General features: G+C 34.0%; 3 protein-coding genes across 4 annotated transcripts in view; 2 read left to right on the plus strand and 1 right to left on the minus strand.

Moving 5' to 3' along the window:
* LOC102620453 (agamous-like MADS-box protein AGL11) overlaps window positions 1-13754 on the minus strand; it is an 86675-nt gene that overhangs the window by 39472 nt on the left and 33449 nt on the right. The window lies entirely within an intron of this gene.
* LOC127901195 (immune-associated nucleotide-binding protein 9-like) lies at window positions 28-2859 on the plus strand. Its single transcript, XM_052437865.1, has 5 exons — window positions 28-63; window positions 347-565; window positions 1307-1525; window positions 2275-2493; window positions 2779-2859. Exons 1-5 carry the CDS (start codon window positions 28-30, stop codon window positions 2857-2859), a joined length of 774 nt encoding a protein of 257 aa, XP_052293825.1.
* On the plus strand, window positions 3021-5020 carry LOC127901196 (immune-associated nucleotide-binding protein 9-like). Its single transcript, XM_052437876.1, has 3 exons — window positions 3021-3056; window positions 3242-3460; window positions 4667-5020. The coding sequence occupies exons 1-3, from the start codon at window positions 3021-3023 to the stop codon at window positions 4877-4879; spliced, it is 468 nt and encodes a 155-aa protein (XP_052293836.1). The 3' UTR covers window positions 4880-5020.

Here is a 13754-nt window from a genome sequence, read left to right on the forward strand (position 1 = left end):
TTTGCTCATCATGACCTACACTTACGAATGGATTCTGCACTTGTTTTGTCATCAATCATAAGAGTAATGTTTTGGATACTGTGTTATCTGTTTATTTTTTAAGATTTTATTTCTATCATTTATCAATGATTAGGAGAGTGGAATTTATTGAAGTAAGAAAGTTGTGCCGAGTATGGTGAACTTAGCAACTCCCTATAAAATTAGATTAAACGAAATTAATATTTGAGATTTTTCTTTTCTTAAGTTGGAGATTTATATGACCAATACCCAATCTTTATTTGTATTATACTATTACTCTAAGGCTTAGTGGCATGTTTTACGACTGATATTGATGCTTTTTTGATAGGTTGAGTCTAAGCTCAAAGAGACAATAACTAGGGTCGAACAACAGATGGCAGAGGAGCAAGCTACTCGGTTAAAGGAAGAAGAGGTTGCACAATTAGCGCAGAGGAAGTCAAATGAAGAAATTCATAAGCTTAGAGAGAATCTTGAAAGAGCTCAGAGAGAGACTGAGGACCAGCTACATAAATCATATGAAGATCGAATCAAACGAATTACTGAGATGGTATTTTTTATGCTCCTTGTTTTGACTTTAAAAAAACACATGCGTATGTGTTCATCTCTTAGATTGTGTAATCGTTTCTCAAATTGTGTAATTAAAAAATGCCTATAAAGTGTACAGGTACCTGTAATGATATTCTAAATTGTAAGACTTAGAGATGGTAAGGACTGCCACCCTATCCCTATCCCTAACTTGTTGGAGATTGCCATCTAAAAAGATGCTTCATCTCGTTAGTTGATGGGGACAAATATGTTATTAAGTTATTTATTCACTTATTTTGTTTCTAAGGCTGTAACATGTTTTGACCTTGAACATTGTTTGACTAGTTTGTTCTGTTTTGTTTCTTCTCTTGGTGAAATTAAGTAGATTAGTCTATGGTAGTAGCTATAGGTGGTTTGCTCATCATGACTTACATTTAGGATTATGCACTTGTTTAGTCATCAATCATAAGAACATTTCTTGTAATACTGTGGATACTCTATTATCTGTTTATTTTTTTAAGCTTTTGTTTCTATCATTTATCAATGATTGAGATAATAGAATTGATTGAAGTAAGAAAGTTGTGCCGCGTACGATGAACTTAGCAACTCCCTTTATTATTGGATTAAACTATATTAATACTTATGAATTTTCTTTTCTTAAGTTGGAGTTTGATATTACAAATACCCAATCTTTATTTGTATTATCTGCTACTTTAGGGCTTAGTGGCATGTTTTATGACTGATATTGATGCTTTTTTGATAGGTTGAGTCCAGGCTCAAAGAGACAACAACTAGGCTCGAACAACAATTGGCAGAAGAGCAAGCTGCTCGGTTAAAAGTAGAAAGGGTTGCACAATTAGCTCAAAGGAAGTCAAATGATGAAATTCATAAGCTTAGAGAGAATCTTGAAAGAGCTCAGAGGGATACTGAGGACCAGATGCAAGAATCATATAAAGATCAAATCAAACAAATTACTGAGATGGTACTTTTTATGCTCTTTGTTTTGACATCAAAATATGACATGCATATGTGTTCATCTCTCAAATCGGGTAATCATTTCTAAAACTGTGTAATTAAAAAATACCTATAAAGTGTGCAGGTACCTGTAAAGATATTCTAAATTGTAGGACTTGGAGGTGGTAAAGACTGCCACTTTGTCCTTACCCCTAACTTGTTGGAGATTACCATATGAAATGACTCTAAATCTGGCTAGTTGATGGGGATAAGTCTGTTATTAAGTTATATGTTCACTGATTGTGTTTTGAAGACTGTAACATGTTGTTCTGACCTTAAAGATTGTTTGACTATCTTGCTCTCTTTTGTTTCTTCTCTTGAGGAAATTAAGTAGATTACCCTATGGTAGTTGCTATAGGTGGTTTGCTCATCATGACTTGCACTTAGGAATCGATTCTGCACTTGTTTAGTCATCAATCATAAGAACATTTCTTCTAATACTGTAGATGCTATATTATCTGTTTATGTTTTAAGCTTTTGTTTCTATCATTTATCAATGATTGAGAGAGTGGAATTAATAAAAGTAAGAAAGTTGTGCTGAGTATGGTGAACTTAGCAACTCCCTTTGCAATTGGATTAAACTAAATTGATATTTAAAATTTTTCTTTTCTTAAGTTGGAGTTTTATATTACCAATACCCAATCTTTATTTGTATTATGCTACAAGTCTAGGGCTTAGTGGCATGTTTTATGACTGATGTTGATGCTTTTTTGATAGGTTGAGTCTAAGCTCAAAGAGATGACAACTAGGCTCGAACAACAATTGGCTAAGGAGCAGGCTACTCGATTAAAGGGAGAAGAGGTTGCACAATTAGCTCAAAGGAAGTCAAATGATGAAATTCATAAGCTTAAAGAGAATCTTGAAAGAGCTCAGAGGGAGACTGAAGACCAGATGCATGAATCATATGAAGATCAAATCAAACGAATTACTGAGATGGTACTTTTTATGATCTTTGTTTTGACATCAAAATATAATATGCATATGTGTTCATTTCTCAGATCGGGTAATCATTTCTAAAACTGTGTAATTAAAAAATGCCTATAAGGTGTGCAGGTACCTGTAATGATATTCTTAATTGTAAGACTTGGATGTGGTAAAAATTGCCACTTTGTACTTTCGCCTAAATTGCTGGAGATTGCAATCTAAAAAGATGCTTAACCTCGCTAGTTGATGGGGACAAATCTATTATTAAGTTATCTGTTAACTTATTGTGTTTTCAAGGCTTTAGCATGTTGTTCTTACCTTGAAGATTATATGACTATCTTGTTTTGTTTTGTTTCTTCTCTTGATGAAATTCAGTAGATTACTCTATGGTAGTAGCTATAGGTGGTTTGCTCATCATGACTTACACTTAGGAATGCATTCTGCACTTATTTAGTCATCAATCATAAGAACGTTTCTTCTTATACTATGGATACTGTATTGTCTGTTTATTTTTTAAGCTTTTGTTTTTATCATTTATCATGATTAAGGGAGTGGAATTGATTGAAGTAAGAAAGGTTTGCCAAGTATGGTGAACTTAGCAACTCCCTTTGCATTTGGATTAAACTAAATTAATACTTAAGATTTTTCTTTTCTTATGTTTGAGTTTTATATTACCAATACCCAATCTTCATTTGTATCATACTGCTACTCTAGGGCTTAGTGGCATGTTTTATGACTAATATTGATGCTTTTTTGATAGGTTGAGTCTAAGCTCAAACAGACAACAACTAGGCTCGAACAACAATTGGCAGAGGAGCAAACTGCTCGGTTAAAGGGAGAAGAGGTTGCACAATTAGCTCAAAGGAAGTCAAATGACGAAATTAATAAGCTTAGAGAGAATCTTGAAAGGGCTCAGAGGGAGACTGAAGACCAGATGCATGAATCATATGAAGATCAAATCAAACGAATTACTGAGATGGTACTTTTTATGCTCCTTTTTTTTACATCAAAATATGACATGCATATGTGTTCATCTCTAAGATCGGGCAATCATTTTTAAAACTGTGTAATTAACAAATGCCTATAAAGTGTGTAGGCACCTGTAACGATATTCTAAAGGGAAATTATCATTTTACTACTAAAGTTTTACTGACATATCATGTCAGTACTAAGGTTTACCGAAAAGTGCATTTTACTACTAAAGTTTTGTGCCGTTATCAATTCACTACTATTCCGTTAAGAAAAAGTTAATGTTTAACGAAAATTGAGTTAAAAGTCTATTTTACCCCTAAGAGTTTGGTAGTAAAATGATAATTCCCCTAAAAATTCGGTAGTAAAATGATAAATCCCCTAAAAACCCTATAGTGAAATGATAATTTATCTATCAAATAACAGACAATTTTACTCTTACAACTGGAAATGTCTTTGATGCCCTTATGACATCAGTAAAATTTTAACGTTGTTAACGGAACAGTAGTGAATTGATAACGGCACAAACCTTTGGTAGTAAAATGCACTTTTTGACAAACCTTGGTACTGACATGATATGTCAGTAAAACTTTAGTAGTAAAATGATAATAACCCTATTCTAAATTATAAGACTTGGAGGTGGTAAAGACTGACACTCTGTCCTTACCCCTAAATTATTGTAGATTGCCATCTGAAAAGACGCTTCATCTTGTTAGTTAATAAGGACAAATTTGTTATTAAGTTATCTGTTCACTGATTGTGTTTTGAAGGTTGAAACATGTTGTTCTTACCTTGAAGATTGTTTAACTATTTTGTTATGTTTTGTTTCTTCTTTTGGTGAAATTAAGTATATTATAGGTGGTTTCCTCATCATGACTTACACTTAGGAATGGATTCTGCACTTGTTTAGTCATCAATCACAAAAACATTTATTGTAATAGTATGGATATTGTATTGTCTGTTTTTTTTTTTAGGCTTTTGTTTTTGTCATTTATCATGATTGAGAGATTGGAATTGATTAAAGTAAGAAAGTTATGCGAAGTATGGTGAACTTAGCAACTCCTTTTGCAATTGGATTAAACTAAATTAATACTTAGGAATTTTCTTCTCTTAAGTTGGAGTTTTATATTACCAATACCCAATTTTATTTGTATTATGTTGGTACTCTAAGGCTTAGTGGTATGTTTTATGACGTATATTGATGCTTTTTTGATAGGTTGAGTCTAAGCTCAATGAGACAACAATTAGGCTCGAACAGCAATTGGCAGAGGAGCATGCTGCACGATTAAAGGCAGATGGGGCTACACAATTAGCTCAAATGAAGTCAAATGATGAAATTCGTAAGCTTAGAGAGAATCTTGAAAGAGCTGAGTGGGAGGCTGAGGAGCTCCGTAAGCGAGCTGAAAAAGAAGGGTGTGCCATTCTTTGACCTAATCACCTGCAGGCACTCTATGCCATTGGCATGAAAATCACCTAAAGTATACCTTTTCATATAATATTTGAAGTTAATACTGCATTTATTATTAGTGTTTTACTACAGTCAAAAAGCTTGTATTCTGTATTATGTAAATGTTCCTAGTCCCATCTAGAAATATGGTCTTAGGATAATATATATTATATGGAGAAATTATATTGACATCAAATGAAGTTTTTTTTTTTTATGGAGCCGTTTAAAGTCTTTTCTTACACGGTGAATCCAAAGAGTTCTGATTCCTTTTTCTCCTCACGCTATCTTGTTTCCACATTTGTAACATATACAACCTAAAATTTGCGCTTTTAACAATCGATGACTTTCCAAAACACTCGAACATACACTCGAGTTTTCTTGTACCTTCACTTTGTTGTTTTCACTCTTCTAATGTCATATCAGTTTGTATTAATAGTTTGTTTGTATAGTACTTACTCCTTTCGTACAATAGAGTTATCTTAATATCCAAGAGACTTGCAATAAAACCATCAAGCCTATGACCCTTCTTTAACTCACACCAAACTTCAACTAGCTCATAGTCTAGGTTTATCAAGTACAATATTTATTTATGCATGTATAACACAATCTTTATTTACTTTTTACATAATGCAAATCCTTCGACATCATACAACATCAGTTTTATAGATATTAAGTCTCAGCATAATAACTGGTCTCCCAAGGAGAAAAAGCCAATGATAAGTTAGCGTAAGTAATTAGGTTACACACAAACTCATCCAGTTTGATATATTGCTGGTTTCAAAAATAGGTATCAAGTAGAATACACATTCAGTAGATAATGATAGTCTGATCGTAGATCTCGCACTGAGATGCCACAAGCTTGATCTCCAACATCTAGCTTACCTGCAAACGGGAGAAAACATTTATGCACGTGCAATACGAGCGCGTAGAAATGAAATGTGATAAGAGAATTAATTACCCGAGATGAAGTATCTTCTTGTCCGGGTGAGAGTAAGTAGTGCTGCCACGCTCAATAATAGCAGGACTAAAGAAATTCCGAGAAGCTAATGCATGGATTGCATTCAGCTCTTGCCCAATCACCATGTTTGCTTGTTGATGTTAGCCTATATGACTATAAATATTGATTTTGATGATAACAAACCACATATATTTATTAAGCAAAGATTTATGAATTGTGCATTTATAATAAGAAAATGATGCTATGGAATTAAAGTATTTTGGACTAAAATGAAAATATTTTAAAATTCTTTGATAGTGTTTTAAATTTCAGATTTGGACCTATTTGAAACTATTTAAATATTTTTAGGTCATTCTATAATTTCACATAGTTTGGGCGAAATCATAATTTCAGAAAATTTTTGGTTTAACAAAGCATTATTTTAAAATTCTGGAATTGGACCTATTTGTAAACTTTCATAACATTTTGGGCCATAGTATAGTTTTTATAAAGTTTTGGGGTCAAACTACAAATTTGGAAAATATTTCACTGTAGCAGTCACTGTAGCAAGCGGCTTACCGGATATGGTTAAATGGTAAACTCGATTTTGGGCAATAAGCTTCTAGAGCATAAATGGCTTACCAGATTTCGCAAGCGGCAAGCCAAATATTCTAAAATTCAAATTTTTTCCTTAACGGTAACATAAAAGCGGCTTAATGGATACCTAAACGGCAAGCCGGTTACGAACAAAATGTGCATAACGGCTACTTTTTGAGCTCAAACTATAAGAACTCAAATCCAACTCATTTTTAAGTTCTCCAACAAGCATAAACAACAAGCACACGAGATATCTTGAGCCTTCAACTTGCAAAACACAAAACATTGAATCATTTCTTGTTCTTCATTTTTTTTTATCTACTCATTGAGTGAGTTTTATTTTAACTTTCATTTCTTCATCTCAATTGTAAGAGTTTGAGTGTGTGAGACACTTAAGTGAAGAGATTAGGAGATAATCTCTTTGTTGTAAAGGTTCATTGACACCTTGAAGTCAATTGTAAACGGTTGAAGCCTTGGAAAGGCTTGGATAGTGAAATCCTCAAGCTTGGATTGCTTGGAGGCGTGGACGTAGGCGAGGATTGCCGAACTACGTAAAAAATTTGTGTGTTTGTTTCTCTTCTCCCTTACTCATTAGTTATTGTGTTTTTTTTTTATTGAACTTATTGCTTTCAATTTTTATTAAGATATTAGATTGCTTGTTGTGTGGATTTGCTAGGATATTTGTTAAAATTCCAATTCACCCCCCCTTGGGTTGCACACTTATATTTCATTTGGTATCAGAGCAAGGTGCTCTTATTTAGACCTAATCGTCTAGAACTAAATATCAATGGCAACTCAAAATGATTCCACATTTAGGGAAGGACAGTCTACTACTAGACCACCTTACTTTGATGGAAACGATTACCCATATTGGAAAACTAGGATGAGAATTTACTTGCAAGCCTTAGATTATGAAATTTGGGAAATCGTTAATGATGGTCCTTTCATGCCTTTGACAAAAAATGAAGTAGGGGAAGATATTCCAAAACCTTCACGGGAATGGAATGAATTTGAAAAGAGAAAAGCTTCTCTAAATTCCAAGGCCATGAATGCCTTGTTTTGTGCACTAGATAAGAAAGAGTTTCATAGAGTGTCTAGTTGTGAAAATGCTAATGAGATTTGGCACAAACTTGAAGTTGTCTATGAAGGCACGAACCAAGTGAAAGAATCTAAAATAAGTAGGTACACTCGACAATATGAATTGTTCCAAATGGAACAAAATGAGAATGTGTACTCTATGTATACTAGATTTACGGACATAGTGAACACTCTAGGAGCCCTAGGAAAGACCTTTTCAAATAGCGAGAAAGTTAAGAAAATCATTAGGTCGCTACCTAAGAAATGGAGACCAAAAAGGACTGCCATTGAGAAAGCCAAAGATTTAAATGTTTTACCTATTGATGATTTAATTGGTTCTCTCATTTCATATGAAAAAGATTTGGCAGCTGAAAAAGGGAATGAGGAAAATAAGAAAAACATTGCTCTCAAGGCTTCAAAACGTAAGAGTGATGAGGAAAGCGAAATGGATGATAAGGAGTTGGCAATGTTGGCTAGAAGATTCAGAAAATTTGACAAAAAGAATAATGAGCAGAGAAAGTTCAAAGGCTACAAGAATAAGAAGGAGAAGAATGAGCCAATCACTTGTTATGAATGCAAGAAGCCCGGACACATACGACCGGAATGTCCTCTTCTCAACAAACTCAAGAAGAAAGCTATGGTGGCCACATGGGATGATAGCAATGAGGAAACAAGTAATGATGATGAGCAACAAGAAATGACAAATTTAGCTCTCATGGCCGTTGGGGAAGAATCATGTGATGAACTTGATGAGGTAAGTGTTCTCCCTACATATGATGAATTGCATGATGCCTTTAAGGATTTGCATGATGAGCTGATGAAGATTAGTAAAAAGAATATATGTCTTAAAAAGAAGATGATAGAGCTTAAAAATGAAAATGAATCATTTAGTGCAAAGATTACATGCCTAAAATTAGAAAATAAAACATTGCATGATAGCATTGCATTATTTGAGAATTCTAACACTCCACATGAGCACTTAGAGTCACACATTAATGTCTTGAAAAATGAAAATGAAATGCTTAGAAAGAAGAGCAATGAACTAAATGAAATTGTGCTAAAATTCACAAATGGGTAAAAGATGTTGGACAATTTGCTAAACTCACAAAAATGTGTATTTGACAAAAGTGGCATTGGTTATAAACCAAATTTGAAATAAAAATTTTACACAAGTTATTTTGTAAAGAATACATCTATTAACAATCAAATTGTATGTCATTATTGTAATCAAGATGGTCATATGAAAAATAGTTGTGCAGTAAAGAGAAATGCATATTATGGTGTGAAATGTGTTTGGGTTCCGAAAGGAACCATTGCTAACTCTCAAGGACCCAAAAAGGTTTGGGTACCTAAAACTTGAGATTTACTCTACAGGGCTTGAAGAAGAAGAAGAATAAGTGGTACTTGGACAGCGGCTGTTCAAGACACATGACAGGGAATTATTCTTGGTTTTCAAGTTTTACTGAGATCGAAAATGGTAGAGATGTATCGTTTGGAGATAATTCAAAAGGAAAAATCATTGGGATTGGAAATGTTGGTAATGTATCCTCTACTCTTATTGAAAATGTATGTTTGGTTGAAAACTTGAAACACAACTTGCTTAGTATTAGTCAATTATGTGATAAAGGATATAGAGTTATCTTTGTGAATCAAAATGTGTTATTGAGAATGCATGTGATGGGAAAGTTTTGTTTGTAGGAAATAGATGTGTTAATGTCTATACCATTAATATAGATTGTGTATCAACAAATGATAAATGTCTCTCCGCATTGCATGATGATGGTTGGTTGTGGCATAGAAGATTAGGTCATGCAAGCATGGATTTGATTTCAAAAATCGTGAAAAATGATTTAGTTAAAGGTCTTCCAAAAATCAGTTTTCAAAAAGATAGAATTTGTGAAGCATGCCAATTTGGAAAACAAATCAAAACGTCCTTCAAAAGCAAGAATCATGTCTCTACTTTAAAACTACTTCAATTACTTCACATAGATTTGTTTGGACCTTCGAGATATGCTAGTTTAAGTGGCAAATTTTATGCATTTGTAATTGTGGATGATTATTCTAGATACACGTGGGTATTGTTCTTAGCTAATAAGGATGATGCCATTGATGCATTTCGAATTTTCTATAAAAAGGTTCAAAATGAAAAAGGTTATTCTATTACTTGTATTAGAAGTGATCATGGTGGAGAATTTGAAAATCATGCTTTTGAAAATTTTTGTAATGACTTTGGCATTGAACATCCATTTTCATCACCTAGGACTCCACAACAAAATGGAGTAGTAGAGAGAAAGAATAGGTTTATTCAAGAAATGGCTAGGACCATGTTGAATGAAAACTCTTTGCCTAAGTATTTTTGGGCTAAAACCGTCAACACCGCTTGTTATGTTTTAAATCGTGTGTTGATTAGACATAATCTTAATAAAACTCCATATGAGCTTTGGAAAGATAGAAAACCCAACATTGGCTATTTTAAAGTTTTTGGATGCAAATGTTTTGTTTTGAACACAAAAGATAATCTTGGTAAATTTGATTCAAAATCTGATGTTGATATTTTTCTTGGTTATTCAAATTCAAGCAAAGCTTATAGAGTTTATAATAAAAGAACTTTAGTTGTGGAAGAATCTATGCATGTTACATTTGATGAGTCTAACCCCTCCTCTATGGAGAAAGTCGTTGTTGATGATAATGCAGAAGAAAAACAACAAGAAGAAGCATCAAATGACAACCAATAAGACGCACCACATGGAATTCAAGAAGAACATCATGAAGAAACAAATGTAGAGCAAAATGAAGGTACTTCTCAAACACTCCCCAAGGAGTAGAGGTATATTTCCTCTCACCCTAAGGATGTAATTTTAGGAGATCCCTCACGAGGTGTTACCACTAGATCATCTCTTAGGAACACATGTGAGCATGCTGCATTTATTTCTCAAATTAAACTAAAATCCTTTGCGGATGCGGAAAATAATGAATCTTGGATTATGGCAATGCAAGAGGAGTTGAATCAATTTTAGAGAAACAATGTGTGGGAGTTAGTTCCTAATCTAGAACATCAATCCATTATAGGCACTAAATGGGTATTTAGAAACAAAATGGATGAATCTAGTGTGGTTGTAAGAAATAAAGCTTGATTAGTGGCTCAAGGTTACAACCAAGAAGAATGAATTGATTTTGATGAAACTTTTGCACCTGTAACAAGGTTAGAATCCATTAGGATGTTGTTAGTATATGCATGTCATAAGGATTTTATTTTATATCAAATGGATGTCAAGAGTGCTTTCTTAAATGGTTATATTATGGAGGAAGTTTATGTGAAACAACCTCCTAGTTTTGAAAATGAAAAATTTCCAGATCATATGTATAAGTTATCTAAGGCGTTGTATGGTCTAAAACAAGCACCTAGAGCTTGGTATGATAGGCTTAAAAACTTCTTGTTGGATAACGATTTTTCGATGGGAAAAGCGGACACAACTCTATCTGTTAAGCATAAGAACCAAGATATACTTATTGTTCAAATTTATATTGATGATATTATTTTTTGTTCTACTAATGAGTTGTTGTGTAAAGATTTTTCATCATGTATGAGCAAAGAATTTGAGATGAGTATGATGGGAGAGTTGAAGTACTTCCTTGGACTTCAAATCAAACAAAACGAGGAATGAATTTTCATAAATCAAGCCAAGTACGTGAAAGATCTACTCAAAAGATTTGGCTATGATAATGGAACGGCAAAAAGTGAGTACTACCATCAAGCTGGACAAAGATGAGAAAGGTAAGGAAGTTGATATCAAGACATATCGATGTATGATCGGATCCTTACTCTACTTGACTACTAGTAAGCCTGATATTATGTTTAGTGTATGCTTGTGTGCTAGATTTCAATCTTGTCCTAAAGAGTCACACATGCTTGTTGTCAAACGCATTTTTCGATATTTGATTGGCACCATTAGTCTTGGCCTTTGGTATCCTAGGGGAACTAATATTGATTTAACTTGTTATTCGGATGCCGATTTTGCTGGATATAAGGTTGATAGAAAAAGTACTAGTGGAACATGTCACTTCCTAGGCCATTCACTTGTCTCTTGGTTTAGTAAGAAACAAAACTCGGTTGAGCTTTCAACTACTGAGGCAGAATATATTGCCGCAGGTAGTTGTTGTGCACAAATTCTTTGGATGAAACAAACCCTTAGAGACTATGGTATTAAACTTGATCAAATACCTATCTTATGTGACAATACTAGTGCTATAAATCTTTCCAAGAATCCCATTCAACATTCTAGGACTAAGCATATAGAAATTAGGCATCATTTCCTTAGAGCTCATGTTCAAAAAGGAGATGTTGTAATTAAATTTGTTTCCACTGAAAATCAGCTTGCGGATATCTTTACAAAACCTCTTAGCGAAGCATTTTATAATGATAAGACATGAGCTTGGAATTATGAATGTTGCATCTTGACTTATGTTTTACTACATGGCTTGATATGTTTGTTATTATATGGATTTATGCTTCATGAATTAGATAGCTTGATATGCTTGTAATTTTATGATTTTATGATTTTATGTTTCATGCATTAAATGGCTTATTGAAAAGTTTTAAATCTCAAATGATTTAAAATTAATCAATTTTAAAAGCCAAAAATAAAATAGTGTGTGTAATATAAGTATAAGAGCTTGCCAAAAATCAATTAGAGCCAAATATATTTCCAAGTCTAAACCGGTATACCACTTTCTCTCATTCGGAAAACCGCTTTCTTATTGATTTCTCTTGGAACAAATTCCTGATAACTGGATTTATCAAACCGGTAAGCCGAATTATCTTTGGTTGCTCTCGGGTTAACATTCGGATAACCGGATTTTCAATCTAGAAAACCGAATTTGCTAAGCCTCCTCTCTGCCTCAAAATCGGTCAACTGGTTCTTCAAATTCGAAAAACCGGATTCGAGTGAAGACATCTCTGAAACATAACCGGATTTTCGGTTCTTCAAATCCAACAAGCCGAATTTGTGGAGTCACGATTCTGTCTCGAAACCGGCCAGCCGGTTATGCAAACCGGCAAGCCGAATTCTCACTTATTACCGGATCACATATCCAACAAGTCGTTTTCGACTTTGTAGTTTCTGGTCACTAATCGGCTAGCCGGTTAGTGAAATCTGGCAAGCCGGATTCGAGGGTTTTTAGCTTTGTTCATCTTCCTTCCTCATTCGGCAATCCGGATCTCCCTTTCTCTTTAAAAACCATTTACTCCTCACTCAATCTCACTCCAAAATCCATCATTTTCTTCCTTTTTCGCATCAAATTGAGTCATGAAAATCATTCCCCATCACTTTATTTACTCAAAATCATCCTTAAACTCTATTTTCAACATCTAAAACTCTAGATCTCAAATTCAACCTAGGGTTTAACCGATTTTTTCTCTCTCTAAATTTCTCACTCTCAAGCCGTTTTTGAATCAAATTGCTTCTCAAAATCTCTTTCAATCTTCATCATCTTCATTTTCTTTATCTTTTTCAACTCCAAATCAATCAAAATCCTAATGTCAAGCTCACAGCCGATTCGAAAAAAAGGCAAAGAGCCAGTTCAACAAACCGACTGGTCACGGGAAGCAAGGGGCACCTCCACTCAATCCAATTTTGAGTCCACTCACTTTCAGAACAAGAAACATTTGATCAAACGGTTTCAACAAAGCTTTCGGACTCGTGAGGTACTCAATACTTTCTATGTTTTACCGGATGTAATGCATACTCTCAAGATTAGTTGTCGAAATTTATTTCAATTGTTGGAAGATGTTGGTTGGATGATGCACTTTTGATTGAGGAGAATGTGTGTCCCGACTTAGTGAAAGTCTTTTACTCGAATATGGAAGTTTCCGAGGAGAACAAGACTCGAGTAATCACCAATGTTGGAGGAGTTAAGATTGATTTTGATGTTTCCGTGTTGAATTCTATCCTAGGATCATCCGATTTTGGCCTAGAAATCTTTTCACCTAGGAAATCTTCGAAACTTGATAGTTATGTTCATGTTGACACCGTTCGTAATATTTGTCGGTGTAATGATCTTTCTATTGAAGACTGTACCATTCATTTCCGTACTCAGTGTCTTTGTCTTCAAACTCGCATTTTACTTCGTATTATTCAGTCCATTGTACTTCCTAGATCAGGGCATTTAAATGAAGTTTCTCATATGGACGTTGCCTTGATTGACTGTGTTCTTCGACGTCGTCCAATTAACTTGAGCTATACCATC

The sequence above is a fragment of the Citrus sinensis genome, chromosome 3, assembly GCF_022201045.2.
Source record: "Citrus sinensis cultivar Valencia sweet orange chromosome 3, DVS_A1.0, whole genome shotgun sequence".
Taxonomy (NCBI): domain Eukaryota; kingdom Viridiplantae; phylum Streptophyta; class Magnoliopsida; order Sapindales; family Rutaceae; genus Citrus; species Citrus sinensis.